Genomic DNA, 13,667 nt, shown 5'->3' on the forward strand with positions numbered 1-13,667 from the left:
CGCTCCCGTTCACAGACCTGCGACGGACGCGGCGATCGCGCCCCGTCAGAGCAGCACGCGACAGTGCATCCCAGATCCAGCAACAGGCACACACGCTCCAACCCCCTCCTCGTGCTAGTTCACATTTGCGGAGACTCTGTTGTCCTGGAAAAAAGCTCCGACCGCGGCAGTCGTGACCCAGGCCCAACGGCAGCCGTGTGCACTCGTCTGCTTGTGACTGGAATGATTGTAACGGACTGAAGCCCTCCCCAGAACGCACTGAGAACCTGACCTACAAAGGGAGCTTTGGGATTGGAGTTCAACTTCCCCCCAACATTTTCTTTTAAACCGCTTTCGCATTCAAAAAAGATGCCCGTGCTGCATGAGTGACTGGCCGTGGGCACGGACAAGAGACAGAGGCTGCACCACAGTCATTGCACTTGAACCATTTGCTTTTGCCTTTTTTTTTTCTTTTTTCTTTCTCTTTCCTTTTTTTGCAATGTACCCACGTGTCAGGGAACAGCTTTGCTACAGTCTCTGCCTCAGAGAAATCTGCGTTCTCCTACATGGCCAGAGGCCAATACTGCTCACAAATCTCAACCGTGCGTTTCAGACCTCAGCCTCTGACCCCTGGCACCCCAGCACCAGGTGCGAGCTCCAAACATCGGCCCAGGAGCCACTTCCAGAGGTGACTGGAAGGAGCTATGGGCAGTTTTGTCCTGGAGTCCAGGCAGCCCTAGGAAAGTCCTGTTTGAGTCTTTACTCCAGAACCTTGAAGCTGCTGAAGTCTGTACTGATGGACACTGCTTCCCCCACGGTGCGGATAGTGTTGTGCATTGGCAATCACTGCCCCCCGGGAGCCCTGGTAGAGAACAGACTGCCCGGAACTCGGTAGACTGATAGTCCGCAAGTCTGACTGTAGTGACCTAGCACTTTGGGGAGCCGAGGTGGAGCCCGAGGCGCCTGTGCAGGGCTGGGAGCCCAACTCGGAGGAAAGAGAGTCCACAGCCGTCTGCTGTGCTGGGCTGGCAGCAGCAGGGCAGCTGCTCTTCTTCAGGAGGCTGCTGCTGCCGCTGCCAGAGTGCTGCTGGCTGCTGTAATACCCCGAATTCCCTGCAAACAGGGCAGAGGAGTCTGTGGAGACCGAGTGGGCAGGGCTGGAGTATGAGGTGGAGGAGAGGGATGTTTCCGAGGAACCATGAGAGAGGCTGTGTCCTGTCCTCTGTGCTGCTGCTCGATAGCTGTATCCAGGAGATGGAGCAAGGTGTCCTCTGTAGGGCGAGGAACTCTGCTGGAGAAGGGTCTGCGATTCTGCCTGGGGACTGTCCGACTGCAGGAGCTGAACAAGTCGGTGGGGAAAAAAACAAAAGACAAGACATATCAGACTGACTTCCCTGCTTCCTACCTCCTTCTCATGCCAAAGGTGCTTAGCATAGCAGGACTGGGAATAACTAGCAGCCAAACCCAGTTTCTCTCATTAATCCTGTTAAAAGCTTTATTTCAGAACGGGCAGATAACATATGAAATAATTTACCTGGTAGCTGTATCGAGAAGGACTGTAAACTGCTGGTCCTTTGTGGGCTTCTGGAGTGTCTCCTCCTGCTGTGTCTGCAATGTACAGGCAAGATGTTAAATTTCACCCTCTGGACTGAGGCCACAGCAATTCCTTCTCAAATGACACCTGCACACACCCCAGCCGTCTCGTTCTGCATCCAGCTGAGACGAGCAGCTTCTCCAGCCACCAGTGTTTCAGAAGCTGAAGAACCCCAGTAAAAGGCAACTGGAAAACCCCAACAGGGCAATCAGCTGAACATGTTAGGAACTGCTGCTTCCCTTACACCAGCTCTCTCTGGTTTAGCACAAAGCTCACCTGCTTTGGACCAGCCTATCTGAGCAGCTGCACCTGGTGACACCGCACAGACACAGCCTGGGCTCCCTTGGCTTTCCAGAAGGATGAGAGGAAGAAGATAGTTTCTAAGGACTCAGCAATTCTCTGCTCAGCCTTGGTCATAGGATTCCACACTGGCTACAGCTGGAGAGATAAAACTTCCGTCTTAGATGTCTCTCAGCAAGATCCTGCTGCAGGTTTTCCTCAAAGGCAGATCCAGACACTGCCGAGAACTGAGGTCCCGTGCTGCCAAGGCTGATGGCACCCCTGCTGCCATTTCGGGGATTATGCTTCACAAGTCAATTGCACTGCGCCAAATGGAGTTACTCTTAGACCTCAAAAATGCCTATACCAGGAACAGGGCAAGATGATGGAAATGGTTTGAGGGGTAACATCAGCACAGTACACCCTGATCCACCTTAGCTATGTGAGAGATCAAGGTAAGCTGCTTCTTGATAGAGTAAGCCTTGCTAGCACCTGTATCTTAGAGGGCGGGTGAGCTTCTCGTCCTACCAAATAACCGAACCTGAACTGGGGTAGGCAAGAAGTACTTACTGCAAGTGAGCCAGCCACTTTGCCACCTGTGTTTTTCAGTTGCTACTACTGTAACCACAGGGTTCAGCTGCCAATCATGTTTTCTTCAGGAGGGAGTGAAAGTGGTGGGACTAGATTTCACATCAGAGTTATGTTGCAGTCTAATGAGACAGAGCTGTTTAGCTGCACCATCTCAGGGATTCTCAGCAGCCGCGTTTGAAATGCCTTGGTGAAACAGTGTTGGTATTAGTATCAAATTTATATGACAGATGTGTCTCAGTCATGAAACAGGACACGCTCCCTTAGTCTGCTCTGTACTTCTGCCAGACAGGTCTGGCTTCGCACCAGATGCACTGGCACGAGCATCAGTGGCAGCGGTGCCCATGGCTTTGCTGCCGTTGTCCTCTCTGTGCCACACCACAGTTGCTGGCTTAGCTAAACAGGAATCTGGATGGAGTTGTCTTGTCTGCTGTTGAGGCTCAGAAGTCTTCTTCCTCAAGGCACAAGACCTGCACAGGGACTGCGGTGTGAAGCTTTCAGCATGTGTTCTGTGCCGCCTTCCATTTTCTGAAACCACATCTGATGCATCAAGTAGCTGTTTGCTGTGGGTGACATTCTGAATACTGCACCGCAGAAGGCACAATGTGAAGTTTGGAGCATGTTTTGTTAAGCAGTCATGCACAGAAGAGACTAACTGTTCAATCCAGGAGATTGTTGTGATTAACAGAAGTTCAGTATAAGAATCAGAAGAAATCTAAAGATTTCTGGAAGAAATTGTTTCTTAAACAGCAAGGCACACCAGCAGGGCTGCACAGTGCCATTTACTGGCAGTGCCTGTTCACAGAAAAAAAATGACAAGTTAAAGACTATCAAAAGACTCTAAATTACAAAGGGTGAATAAACTATAACCTTCCTGAATTTGTTTTATGCAAACTTAAAAGATAAAGCCGTCATTTCCCTTCTCCATTTCTTAATATCTGCACAAGGAAGGACATAAGAAGAACTGCTTTTCTTGGCAGTACTCGCCTGTCAACCTAAAGCCAAAGCTACAGCTTTAACTGAGAGCAGCTGCAATTCTCAGAAGCATGGCACGCACACAAATTCCATTTCATTCTTACATGCCCCATCAGTAAATCATCCATGTTTGGGGTTTTTAGTTCCCCTCACATTATTATCTGTTACAGCATCAAGTAAACGTGTATCTTCACAAATTCTACAGGTGACACCCGGAATGGCAGGGACTCGGCCACTCATTTGTTTCGCTAAGAAGCAGATAAGCAACTGGAGGAGGGAAGGTGGCTCTCAGAATCTAAACAAGCTACTGAAGAAATTGCCAGAGTATGCAAAAGAAGGAAAAAAAATATTTTGCTGTGCTAGGATGTAAGAGACAAAAAAAATTTTGCCAGCTGCAGCACTAAGTTTTCACAACCTGGAGTGGGATAGGCTTTATGCAACAAGGAAGAAGAATGGATGAATGTAGCTGAAAGTCTAAGTCCAGCGTAACTCTTGGGTGAGACTGAAAAGCCAGAGCTGTACAGATTACAGCGAGCAAAAGGCCTGCTGTGAGTATGGATTTTGCCTCCCTTTCTAAAAATGACCACCAAGAAAGCCACTTCCACACTGGTAAGCAAGACAGGAAACGGGCTCCCATCAGGGTCGCATGAAACCAGTGAAATTTGATAGGGTAGAGGATTCCCTCTTAAGACTACATGAAGAAAAGGCATTGAGAAGAGATGTCCTTAGGTACACAAAGAAAGCAAAACCCCAGATGAGAGGCCAGTTTTCAGAAAGCGCTCCCAAACACACCCTGCTGCAATTGGAGAAAAAGCCTGATTTGGAGTGAAGTAAATACCTACCACTCTCCCTAAAATGCTCAGAAATGAGACACCTCAAAGGCAAAAGTTCCTGTTGCTGCTGAATTACCCAAAGAGCACTCTGTGCAAGCCTGGGTTAGAGGGTCTAGTCTTTCTGTGTCTAAAATACCATGCGACTTGGTTCCGGCTTCCAATGAGATGCAGATCCCCACTGCTGATCGTCAGCAAGCTGGAACCGTATCAGTCAGGAGTCTCCAACAACAGTTCTCAGCTATGAGGAAGCAGGAACCAATGGCAAGACACAGAGTTATTTAAATATGATGATCCATTGCTCTAAGTCGCAAGCGCGATCAGGGTTCCGAGGGCACAATCTGTTAAAGAAAACCGTGTTCAACAGAGACTGCAAAATAAATAAAAGAAAAAATAACTCCATTTCACAGCTGAGAAATTAGGCAACGATGGAGTGATCTGTCTGTCCCTCAGAAGGTCACATCTCACCCCTAGACCACGGATGGATAAGACAGGGGTATAATTTCAGCTCAGATTACAAATACTCACTGACCCTGGATGCCACTCGGCGAGGACAACGCTTTATTCAGAGAAGAAAGGAACATCAACACAGAACTGAATTCATTCTCAGTAAGGAGGTACATTTCACAAAACTGACAAATATCGTAATTCAAGGAATCAAGTAACATCAAAAAGAGCTGAAGTAAGGCTTGGAAGCTAAATTAGTTCTTAGCACTGCCTAGAGCCCACACCTACATTTTAGTGAGATAATATGTTTATCTGGATGCTCAGTCAACTAGAATTATTAAGTGATAGCACTTTCGTTCCCAGTACATAGGGGCAATTGAGGTAATACTGCTTAACCCATCTGTCCAAGGACAAAGAAGCTGTTCCTGCCAGAGCCAAGATGCAGGTAGTCTTGAATCCAAACCCTGGAGAAACCTGAAGGTCTTCCAGGTCTCACAGAAGAGGCATATAGGCTCACCCAATATCTAAATAACAAGGAAGTACGGTTTGCAGAATGCTCTTATAAGGCACTGATAATGTTAAAGATGAAGGAACAACTCACTTCACAGACAAGTTTGCAAAGTTATCAAGTCTGTTATTTCCCACCAACCAAGCGTTCAAAAGTTTCATCCTCCTACCTGCATCCCTCTCAACAGCACCGTCACAGGTAGGTGAGGATTCATTTCTCTGGGATACCTTCGCGCCACTTCGCAGCACCTTCTCAAGCATGCCTCGGCCCTCTCGAAGCCTCTCCACCGATGTCGGGACCATCCTGCAACAAAAGCCCGGTACAGCTGAGTACTGCTATTACCCAGCCAAGGGCAACGTGACCAACGCACGGGGGGCTGCGGGGTCCCTGGTATAATCACAAGACAGGTTTAAGTTTCTGCTTAAATTCACAGGTATGATGTTAGCGGAAATGGAAACCCCCACCATAGAAGGGAAGGATCAGGGACCATCAGCTCTCTAGACAGATGAGGAATAAACTTCTGAACTGCTTTTGCAATGTTACTAGTCTCCTGTGGGATTTTCAACTGCCCCTCACTGGCTACCATGACAGTGCTGCCCTCAGAAATACAAAATCTTTACTCTTATTGGAAACATGCTATAAACATCCAGTTCTGCACATCACCTGATTACAGGACACCTTCTCCCAGAAAACAGTTTCAAGATACAACAGCATTTTGAAAATCTTATAGAATCATAGAATCGTTTGGTTGGAAGAGACCTTCAAGATCACTGAGATCATCTTGGTGGTGTTTTAAAATCGGATGCAGTTATTTTGCATAGATTACTTTTATTCAAGCTAAAAAGCAGCAAAACCAATACCTTTTTGATAACAGAGTGTCAAGATAGTACAGTCAGATAATGCAACGCTCCTGGAGCAGAGCTAGCTTGGCCATTTTGCCCATTAATGCTACTTTGTCCTGTTTATTTTGTAATGTGCAAGCTCTCCGCTCCAGATTGGTGCTAGATCTTGTTCCATTATTTATTACAAGTGTCTGGTCTGAGGGTGAAAAAGAGGTGAAGTGGCTTTCCTAAAGCCAATCTGTAGAAGAAAAACAGATCCACAGACAAACCCCAGACCCCTGGGTCCATATTTAATTTACCATGCACAGGACCATCCAAATCTCTTTAGAAATAAGTGTTTTACCCTGTAAGATAGTAGCACCTTGATCAGGGATTCACAATGCCTTTACTCTAGACTGAAGAACACGCGCCTTAAAAATGCCTGAATTTAAACATTTAGCATAATATTAAATGCATTGCATACCACGTAAGTATGCAGCTTAGCACCATATTAACAGATTTCTGTATTTTTTTATTATTTTAAAAGATATATTAAAAACTGTGCTTTACATTAGCTTGCCTTTTTTTTTTTTTTTTTAAATAAATAGCCCAGACATTGAAGTTCACCCCTCGATGAAGCAGAAGGGAGAAGGGGCCAGAGTTCACACCTCGTGGAGGTGAATGGGGTGAGGGGGTGAATTCACACCTTCGTTGCTGCTATTGTTTTGCTGGAGACAGTTTTCTGCAAGGCTGGGTTTACTGGGCAGCAGCACATCTGTTTACATTGTGATGGCTGTATCTTGGCAACTGAAAGAGACAGAAACTTAATTTTTTTTAAATGAAAGCTATTGGCAAATATTGTAGAATTCAGCAAAAATTCTGGACAACTCTAAAAATTAAGGCACGTAATTTTAGTTCCCACCATTTTCTTCTGTCCCTAATATTATATTACTGTGAATGTCTGGAAATGTATCTGAAATGTAAGCACTCAGAGTTAAAGATGAAACTGGGTCACAACTTTAATTCAGTAACATGCAGCTTCTAATATATTTTTTAAAAGTAGAAGGTGACTGTACATTTGTTAGCCTTGCCCTTTAAAACACAGAAGAACAAGAATTTAAAAGGCAGCAAATCTGCTTAATCCCATTTCAAAATCTATCAGCATGGTTTCAACTTTATATCCAGTATCCTGTAACAATATGATCTTTATTCCCACACAACACTTAACTCACGAAATCATGTGAGAAACTGAAGCCAGAGCACCTGCTGAGGAGCAGCAGATGAAGCTCACAATCTAAAACACGGTACTAGAGCAAGGTTGGCACACTGACACCTCATCCTGAACTAGTTTGTTTGTTTGTTTTTTTTTCATTCAGCTAGGTTTTTGTTTCACCCTTTTGCAGGCAGAAGGAAGTGGCATAGGAGGAGAAGGGCATGGGATAGCAACACTTGCACAGAGTAATATTTGATTATAAAATCATTAATATAAACTAATCATCAGCAGACTGCCTCAGCTGTGGCCAGTCCCAACATCTGGCAGAAGGTCACCTGGCAGAGTACCATCAGAGACGTACAAGACAAATTGTTTCTATTAATCTCCATTTGAACAGTGATGGAAAAGGGAAAGAAACACATCTTATTACTCCTGCAAATTCACCCAAAACAGAATTTCTCAACACAGACTTCATACTTCTCACTGCCTTCGGCACTGCTTAGCGTCTCTTCCCTTGCCACCCCCCTGCCATCACATGCGCAGGGACACGGCTGTGCGCACAGAGAACCGGCACTCAAAGGGATGGCTTTCTGCCTGCGGTGTGCATGAGCAGAGCTTGCACACAAAGCAGCAGAGCCAGCGCACTACAGAGCTCCAGAAAGCACAACACCCTCACCACCATTTGATCGACACTATAACGCAACTATAACTCTGCATTTCAGTGCTGCAATACTGAATTTTTTTGGATGAGACATTACTATCAGGTTCAAAAGTTTTTGAAGACCAGCTTTTCCCCTTTTCAAACCTTCTCATGGTGATATGATAAAGGTGTTTTTTCCATGCCTTTGGTAAGCCACCGACTGCAGTCTGGTAACTGCTCTTCAAGCTATATGTACAAGGCATTAGGGACGCTGTAGTCGTTTCACTGTCCCTGCTCCTCACATGCAAAGCTGCAGAGGGCTCTGCCAGCTTTCCTTCTGCACAGGAGTTGACTTAGTACCACCCATGTCCAAATAGACTGGAGGTTCAGCGAGAAGAGACCTGGATTAAATTCTCATCACAAGAGTAAGACCTTCAAACCTGAGACCTTAAAAGGAAACCGGTGGAAGAGAGAGACAACTGTTTAACTTCGTATCTTTCAAGACAGGTTTTTGATATCTAAACCAGGAACTAAAGGGCAGCCTGAGAAGGCTGCTGGTATCCTTCATGGTTGTTTAGCAGTTATCAAAGAGAGCAATGCCAAGAGACCTGACTGAATCCATCCAACTGCACTCATTGTTATGGAAATGCTCCCTAGAAAGTTGGGTCCTTTCTCTGTGGAGCAATCTCAGGCTTGCTTGCAAGGATAACACTCACCACCTACTGCTGATGTTCTCCTGGGATTTGCTGAGTGATGTTGAGGAATTAGCCCCCCTCGAGTCTGGTGGGCTGATGTCCTCTACATGAGGCAAGGAGGGATGAGAAGGGGAGAAGCCACTTTGTGGGGAGGACGGGGTTCGTACTACAGAGCCCGGCAGACTGTTGCCATCTGTGTCAGTCACAGAACTGCTGCTGCCCTGTCGGGTAGGAGTCCCTGTACATCGCACTGAATCGCCTCCCTCCTTGGCTTCTTGTTTCCGCTTGCGATATTCTAGTAGAGACACCTGAGAGAGAAAAATACAGTCATGAGTCAGGGAACGCAACGGACTAGAATAGGGGGAGGAACATGCCCACACATCATTTAAAAAAAAAATCATATTAAAAAAATATATTCCTTTGGCTTTGCAGATAAAACTTTAAAAGGTATATTTGGATTATAAAATCTTCCTGAATCTGCGGGCAGGCTGGAAAAAGAGCTAACTTGTTCAAATTTGAATCACTCATCAACTGCGATGTTCACCCACATTTTACTCTTTATGACCAATACTTAAGTGGAAATATCCAGCTAGTTTGCTTCTCTAACCATCTGGAATTTCACATTACTTCAGTATACGCTTGCACATTCGAGTATCAAGCCTCTATTTCCTCCTTTCAACACCCTTCCCTCCCTCCCTCTGGTTTGGGATGTTATATAAATATGAAATGTGTATCAGTATCTGTACATCTCAAAACCAGAGAATAAGAGCCTCCTTCACAGAACTGGTATCTTCAGAGAGTTCTGCTCACCTGTACTAGTTCGGCCACATTAATACTAAATACTTGGTAAAGCCTTGCACAGAATTTTAGCCCGCTTAGAGCAGGTTCCTGCTATGGTGGTTCAGCAGCCAGCATTGCAACCTTCCAGCACTATCACCTAAATAAACTACTTTTAGCAAAGGTATAACTTTTTTTTTTGTGCAAAGAAGTCTCAGATTTGTCAAAGGCACAGACCAAAAGGTCCCAGATAATGAATGCAGTCTCATAACACAGGGACAACAGAACCAAAAATACAAAAGTATTTCCAGCTGAGCACTTACCTTTCACTGTGCCTCCCCTTAAGAGTTATTATGAGGCAGAGACCCCATAAAGTACTCGCAGAAGGCAGCTCTGCTGAAGAATTCATCAACTATGATTCAATGCCTGTATAGAAGGCTTTGAACAGGCCATTTCCAAAAGTAACTCAAACATATGAAGGTTTTAAGATAAGTGTAACTTTAAAAGAAAACCAAAGGAAAAAAATCAAAACCCTCCAGAAACGCCATGGAAATTAAGATATTTCATCCAGCTGGACACTGAAACAAGGTACCACACTTGCAGTATAAAAAAAAAAGTCCAAGTACAGGAAAAGGCATCGATATACATCTACACAAGCGTATGTTCATTTGTCCCATGAGCACCCAGTTATATCACAGCAACATCTGATTCGTCATTTTCACTCAGTTTTAGTCCCATGAGGGTCATTGGTCTGCTACTGGAAACCAATACATGTTCGCTTTCTTTAAACAATATTCCTGTGGTTTCAGTTTCAAAGAGCTAAAATTTAAGTAACAAACTTCACCTACTTTTCTTGCAATGTTACCGTGTTTCCATGTTCATGTGAAGATTCTAATATCATCAGATATAATCAACAGCCTGTACTTTCTTTTGAAGCATTAGATCCTCTTTCCTTGTAAGGACCCTTTTCATCCTGGTAAATAGTACCCCCACCAGCTAGTACAGTTGCACTGTGTTACTGCTCTGGGTCTTGGCTCAGTTTAACAACCGTTTATGGAGGCTGCAAGCATCATGCTCTCCCTTTCTGTGCTCCCAGAAGAGGTATTTTCACTGTGGCTTTTTTCTTCCACCTCTCGCATTAAAATCTTGCCTCAAGTGTAGCTTGCTCTCTTTCAACAACTTTTAGGCTGTTTTCATCCAGACCCTGGCTACCTGGATTACTTGCCCAGCCTATGTTTTAGTTGTATTCTGCTCTCTTCATTCCCCCTGTAAGTCTTTCCCATGGTGCCGACTGCTCCTGCTCAGGTTCCTGCAACCTTAGAGTTTATTTAACAAGAATACTTGCCTTCTTCCTTTGTGGAGGATTCTGGGGAGCAGGTCTGACGCCTTCACAAGCCCTCTCACCACAGGGAGACATGGATCCATGCACTGTCTCTTTGAGCAGCCCTGACTCGTGTCTGCTGAAATATCCTTCGGCAGGAGAGCTGCAGCATCCTGCTTCCGAATTCATTGGCTTCCTCTCTCCCAAAGGAGCGGATGCCCGCAACAACCCATCCACACGTGGCATAGCGTTCAATGGGGAGAAGGCATACATTAAATTAAACTCTGTCCGAAAAGCCTGATCAGAGCTTCGTAGCAGCATCTGTGCTTCCCCACTTTTCCCTGGGAAGTTCATCTCTGAAGTAGAGTTTATGGAGGGTTGTGGAGCCAGATCAGAGGATCCAAAGCTGAGAAGCGATGGTCGTTCTGGGCAGCTGTTTGCACCGGAATCCAGGTACCCACTCTTCAAATCCAGGTCGGACCGGAGACACAGCTGGAAAATCCGAGAAGGATATAGGAGTGGGGTGCGAAGTCAGAAAAAAGGGTCAGGCAAGGGTGGGGAGAGAAACTTAAGTCAGAAAGTACTCTGCACAATGCTAGCTTACTGCTTTCCAGTTCCTTTCTGATTACCCCTTTGGTCCTTTCCTGCATTGTTCTGTTCGCTCTACAGAGGAATGACTGAGACTAAGCAACAATCAGTTTAGCTGTCCAGTACGAGATGCCCTTTCCCCTTTAGCAGTCTTACTGCAGCAAGAGGATAAGGCTCAGCACTACCCCTGGGCAGTAAATGAAGAAAACCCAGCGTTTTCAATTGCCTCCTATGTCCCAAAGTTGATGTTAACACATAGTACTAGCTAGGTTCACTACGGGCAGAGAACAGAAAAGATTTGCTGTCCATTCGTTGGTTTATTAGCCAAGTTCTCAACTGTCCCAAGTCAGCCAGTACTAACTTCCTAACAATAAAATGCCAGAATCTCCAAGCTGCTTGTTTTCACTTGTTGTAAGCTTCAGCAATCTCTAACAATAGTACATTCATTTAATTTATACTGCATTTCTACATTTTACATTCTCTAACAAAACCATTATGGCATCATCTTTGCGCTGTCACAGTTTCTAGAGCACTAGGCACTGACACATTTATCTATTTTATGTGCCAAAAAACCTCCAGGGCAATGGAATAATCACCTCCTTCACCATGATAAGATGTCAGGATCTCAGACAATGAGCATAACTGACACAATTTCATCCTCTCTGCAGGACTACAGTGCTAAGGGAAAAACACAGCAGCACCAGGCACCAGCTCTGCCCTATGGTTGCTGCTGATCATGTCTCCTCTGCTGTATTACAGCTCCAAGTAATCTGCCACACGGAGATGAGTGTGTATTTTCTACTATGAAACAGTCTCTGAGCAAGGTACTTCACCTCATATTTTACAACAGGCCAGCAGGTAAACAAAATACTACTTTCTGGCATCTCCTCAACATTTTAAGTCTGCAAGGGAACAGGTAATAAATCAAGGCTGAAGAGAGCAAGTCAAGTGCACCACTGTGTCCTCGTAAGTCAAAAATCCTACTGGATGCTTTCCCTTTTCTTCCCCAGTGGTCATTTGGCTGCTACTGAGTAAATGGCACACACCACTTATCTGCTGGACTGGGGCTGAAGTTGATTAAGGCTTTTCCAGGGTCCCCAGACCTCTTGCCTTTGCCTCAGTAGCTGAGACATACCAGATTTTCACAGTGCCTGTTTCCCACCAGTGTCAACAAGTAAGTAATAGATTCCAGTCTTCAATTTGTTTGCTCTCTTGTGATAACCCTGAAAACTCTCCTCAGCCTTACTGTGACTGATGGTCCACCCTTATTCCCACCCGCCTCCGCACTTCTCATCCCTCCCCTCCGCCACGGCCTCAAACGCACACACGCTCCCGGCCTCAAATGCAATCACGACGTTGTGATAACTACCTCGGGTGACATGGACTCAGGCCTATGCGCAGGGGAGCTCTCAGGGGAGGATACGTTCTAGAGGAGGAAAAAGCATCTTGTTATTCATGTACTTAAAAAAGTCAAGAAGTGAAACAAAAATCAATTAAAAAACAAGCACAGAGGTTAGCAATGGCTATTCTAAACAGAGACTATCCCAGGAACTGGCCCCAGCCTGGATGGTAACTCTGTCACTTAAGTGGTTTCTAAAGCTCCCTGGAAGCACAAAGGCAGGACTGGACTAATGTGTTTCATGCTATAACTTAGCGCCCAAACCAGAGCACATAAATGTTAAGAAAAGAAGCATCTTATTCTTTATATTACTGATGCTGTCAGAGTTTGCACCATGAAATATACGGAAAGCCATTTATGGCATTTAGTCTGAGAATACAGGAGAGATGGAAAGTCTGGTTTTGCCTAAAAGGTAAACTAAGATCCTCCAAACACTATACAGAATTTTCACAGGCATTCTACTGGAATTCAAAAATGTCTCGTTCAATCCACTGTGAGCCACCTTTCCAAATGAAGTCAAGAGAATAGGTGTGAACAGACAGCTGTATGAAATGTCGTAACATATCATCTGAGCAGCTAAGAGTGGAAGGCAGCTCACGCATGTGATGGCATGGTTAAGGTCTCCTTCCCAAGCACTCTCCTTTCCATGCTACTGGGCAGGTCTAAAATAGAATCAGAAAAGAAGATTTCCCAGAGGTATGTTGCCATCTGAGAAACATGGGAAGAATCACTACCCTCTACAAAGCAGAAACACTCAGAAAACAGGAATCTCAGAAACTTCTTCATTAAAATAGCTTCTGAGAAACTCCACAGAAAAAGTAAATGCATGTCATTACACTTCTGGTCACTCCTATGCATACGGGAGACACTACGCATCCTTCAATTTATGCTTCCAACATAAAAAGTCCCAGAACTTGAGTCTGAAAAAACTCAGTGTGTAAAAACCCAACCAACCAGAGCTTCAGAAGCTTATGATACAAGCTCTTCAGAGAGCAGTTAGGAAACTAATCAAG

General features: G+C 45.1%; 1 protein-coding gene across 7 annotated transcripts in view; it reads right to left on the reverse strand.

Annotated features, from left to right (window-relative positions):
* The window catches only part of SETD5 (SET domain containing 5), a 42,634-nt gene continuing 28,967 nt past the window's right edge, over window positions 1-13,667 (reverse strand). For 4 of the 7 annotated variants that reach the window (XM_086618791.1, XM_086618788.1, XM_009991499.2 and 1 more), the window contains 6 exons: window positions 12,625-12,681; window positions 10,692-11,159; window positions 8,591-8,877; window positions 5,370-5,503; window positions 1,514-1,587; window positions 1-1,318 (listed from right to left, as the gene is read on the reverse strand). In XM_086618791.1, the coding sequence (XP_086474917.1) occupies window positions 716-1,318; window positions 1,514-1,587; window positions 5,370-5,503; window positions 8,591-8,877; window positions 10,692-11,159; window positions 12,625-12,681 (1,623 nt within the window). In that variant the 3' untranslated portion in view covers window positions 1-715. The remainder of the gene's footprint in view (window positions 1,319-1,513; window positions 1,588-5,369; window positions 5,504-8,590; window positions 8,878-10,691; window positions 11,160-12,624; window positions 12,682-13,667) is intronic. The other 3 variants (XM_086618793.1, XM_086618792.1, XM_086618790.1) reach the window with 1 other exon arrangement.

This window comes from Tauraco erythrolophus, chromosome 12, assembly GCF_009769465.1.
Source record: "Tauraco erythrolophus isolate bTauEry1 chromosome 12, bTauEry1.pri, whole genome shotgun sequence".
Taxonomy (NCBI): domain Eukaryota; kingdom Metazoa; phylum Chordata; class Aves; order Musophagiformes; family Musophagidae; genus Tauraco; species Tauraco erythrolophus.